Source organism: Trypanosoma grayi (genome assembly GCF_000691245.1).
Source record: "Trypanosoma grayi strain ANR4 Tgr_1367_V1, whole genome shotgun sequence".
Taxonomy (NCBI): Eukaryota; Euglenozoa; class Kinetoplastea; order Trypanosomatida; family Trypanosomatidae; genus Trypanosoma; species Trypanosoma grayi.
The window spans coordinates 1-3,627 of NW_008826985.1; the positions used below are offsets into that span (position 1 = coordinate 1).

Genomic DNA, 3,627 nt, shown 5'->3' on the forward strand with positions numbered 1-3,627 from the left:
CTTGTTTCTTTCGTTGTGGGTCGGGGTGCGCGCGAAAGTCATTGTGTGCCGGTGTGCATATTTGACTGTATAGTTTCCCTCTCTTGTTTTCGACTGGCCCCCACTACCAGAGGCGTGGTCTGCACACTACTGTTGTTGTTTTTTTGCACATCGTACCGTTTGCCAGTCGCTGCTGCCTGGTGGGGTTGCTGTGTGGCTGTACGTCTTGCCACCTGCTTGACAAGATCACTTACACACACAGACACACACACACACAAATACACACACTCGCAATTCAGAGCGTGAGGGCAGGGCGGTAGTGGGACGGTAGGATGGGGTGCAAACAGTCGGCCAACGTCAAGGGCGTCGATCGTGTGTTTGGTGCAAACGGCCTGCACGTTGGCCGCGACGGTGATGTCGACCTCACTTCCCGCACAATGGATTTCTTTGGGCCAAAGTTCGTGGAGCTCATTAAGCGCGACAGGCTCCACACGGCGAAGCGGCTGCATCTATCCGACAATAAGCTGTACACACTTGGCAGGGAGATGACACTGCTGCCAGACATTGAGGAGCTGTACATCAACTGCAACCGCTTTGAGCGGCTGCCAGGGGTTCTAGGTGAGATGCCATCCCTTCGGGTGCTCAACGCGAGCATGAACCCACTAGGTCATCAGACACGCACACTTGACGTTGTGCCACGCATCGCCCACCTTACGCAACTAATACTGCGTGATTGCTCGCTTAGCACTCTCCCACCGTGTGTGCTGCACTGCACGGTGCTGCGGGAGCTCGACCTGTCCGACAACCCACACTTGCAGCTGGGTGGCGTGCATTTTGACAAGTTGCCGTCGCTACGCAGGCTGCTCATCGCCAACTGCGGCATCATGGGCGGGCTCCCCACCGGCATCAAAGGCATCACAACGTTGGAAGCGCTCGACATATCGGCGAACTTCTTCAACTTCGAGGACGACGACTTCTTTGGCAAGCAGCTGGCGGCAACACTCACTGAGCTGCACCTCCGCGGGATGCACCTCAGTGGGGTGCCGCACGTGGTTGTCTCGCTGCACAAACTCTCGTACCTCGACCTCGCGGAGAACCCCGTCGAGACACTGGACGTCCTCGCTGGGCGACTGGTGCGCAAACTCACACCACGCAACATACTGCTGTGCGCGGGGAGCAGCAACGCGGTGGCTGAGACATGCAATGGTGCTACCACTACCGCCACCACCACTCCAAACAACAATAATAATAACACCAATATCAATACAAACGCGAACGATGACGCTGCCAGTACGGCTTCGCATGCCAGCACGCGTTTGAGCCTTGGTCACGGCGCTCGAGCAGGACGCATCGCGTACGTTGCGCAGCCGATTCCACTGACGAAACTATCCCTACACGCCTGTGACCTCCGCACATTGCCCAAGTACTTCCACAAGCTAAAGAACCTCATCGATATTGACTTGAGTGACAATGAACACCTCGATGACCCCAGCATGTTGCTCTTCTCGTTCAGCAAGCTGCAGGTTCTCAACATTGTTGGCTGCCCCTTCGCTGAGAACCGGCGCACGGCACACAACGAGTGGTTCGACATTGCGAAGCTGCGCAACCTCCACACCATCAACTGGGAGGTGTGGAAAGGCGTACGCAACATGAGCCCGTACCGCACCAAGGTACCGCTCGAGATCTGTGGGCTGAGGGTGCAGCAGATCAACGGCATTAAGCTGCGCCCCGGTCTCTTCGTCGGGGACACCGTGCAGACGGCGATCAACCTTCTCCTTGACGGCTACTACAAGGTGGATATCGCCATGGATGATGACGTTGTGTACAGCTACGCCGAGGCGGTTCGTACGCTGAACCCACTACAGTCGTTCTTTTTTTCGAACAACAGCCCCAAGGGTAAGAGTGTGAGTAATGGCGGTAGGTCTTCTCCTACTCCTTCTACCGCAGGTGGTGCTGCTGCTGCTGCGTCTACGACAAAGAACAAACCCTCAAAACTAGACGCTCGGGAAGATATTCTTCAGATTGTTATTAATCGCTACATCTTCTTTCTCACAATGCAGGCGGCAAACTACGACACCGTTATTATACCGCCTGCAGACGTGATGGTGATTCACTATGCGCAAATGACGCAGGATCCGACGCGCTACCGCAATGATTGCGAGGCCATATGCGGGCAGGTGCTTAGCTGCAACTACCGACTGTTCTTTCTTGAGCAGAAGGTGCGCCCGCATGCGGTGAGGGAGGCGGTGGTGGGAAGCAAGCGCGTGTGGAATATGATGGTGCGCACCGCGCAGAAGGATCTCTTGTGGCTACGCTACGACTTCTGGGAACGTCGCGCTAAGCAGAACAGTGTAAGTGTGCTAGCGCCAAATGACGAGTTGGTGAGTCAAGCTGCAGCCGATGCTGCTGCACTTGCAGCTGTTGCGGTTTCTCTTGATGATTCTACAGTTGGTACGGCAACTGCAGGTGAGATGTCAGCCGCCCCTGCTGCTCCACCGTGCAACGGGAATGATATTGGTCTTATCAGAGGCGTCAATTCAACCGAGGACCTTCGCTCTGTGCTTGAAACTTCAATCACCGCACACTTCACGGAGCAACAGATGGACCGATTCGTATGGTCGCTCGAGAAGTTCTTTAGCATCAACGCGGAGTTCATCCAGCACGAGGAGGCGCTGCGCGCGCAGACCCCGGACTGGACACGCTACGTTAAGTACCTTGCCCTCTACGCACAGGTACAGCGGCAGAAGCGACCGGATGATTATGGCGGGTGCGCCGCACCATACCGTGAGGAAGTTCAGAACAATTCGATTGTGACAGAGGACTCGTATCTGCCACGTCCACAGAAGTCTAACACGGCGATGCCGACCGTCCCACGGCGAACGATGTCATTTTTAAACGTGCGTGGCAACAGCGGACAGGGTAATTTGCCTGGTGGTTCTTCTGGAGGTAGCCAGCTACAGAGTAGGGTGGTTTCGCGACGCACGACATTGCTGGTCATGCGTGATGGCTCTGGTGGCGGTGGTGGTGGTGGACGGCGCCGCACAGTGCTGCTGCCCACCGTCGAACCGGTGCCGACGATCGGCATTACGCTGCTGCTGCACAGCCATCGCACGGCTCACGCAAAGTACTACCAGGCGCTGGTGCTGCTCGGCATTGAGAACATCGACATTGAATGGGAGGATACCCGCGCCGCGGTGGAGGAGACGCTGGAGGGGTGGATGACGCTATACAACGAGCACTACGTGGATGACCCCAACACGGCGTGCGTGATTACTGACGGCCCAATTCCACGGCGTGGGGGGGCGGAGAAGAGCGCGGAGACACCGCAGCGCGCTCCGGTGAGCGCCCTTCGTCGCAGTGGGCAGCGGCGGTCGTCGCGGCTGCAGCGGCAAGTCACGCTCTGCTGCGCCGAAAGTGAGTACGGCATCTTCTGACCCCGCGAGGGGGGGCCGCTGGTGTTTTGACGTGCGGGGAGGAGAAGGACGACGACTAGTTGACGGCTAGTGTCTGGGCGACGGTGGGGGGATGCGGCGCGATGCCACACACACACCCCACTGTCTCTCTCCGGTTTTGTTTCCTTCGTTGTCGTTGTTTTTGTTTTCCCTTTTCTTTTTTTCCTTTTTTCTTTTCGTATGTGTGTGTGTGTGT

The 3,627-nt window shown here is 56.8% G+C and overlaps 1 protein-coding gene across 1 annotated transcript; it reads left to right on the plus strand.

The window, feature by feature from the left end:
- Nucleotides 1–311: 311 nt before the first annotated feature.
- Nucleotides 312–3,413, plus strand: DQ04_13671000 (lipoprotein; the record flags this gene model as incomplete). The annotated part of the gene is made up of 1 exon (XM_009317003.1): nt 312–3,413. One exon carries the CDS (start codon nt 312–314, stop codon nt 3,411–3,413), a length of 3,102 nt encoding a protein of 1,033 aa, XP_009315278.1.
- Nucleotides 3,414–3,627: the final 214 nt, after the last annotated feature.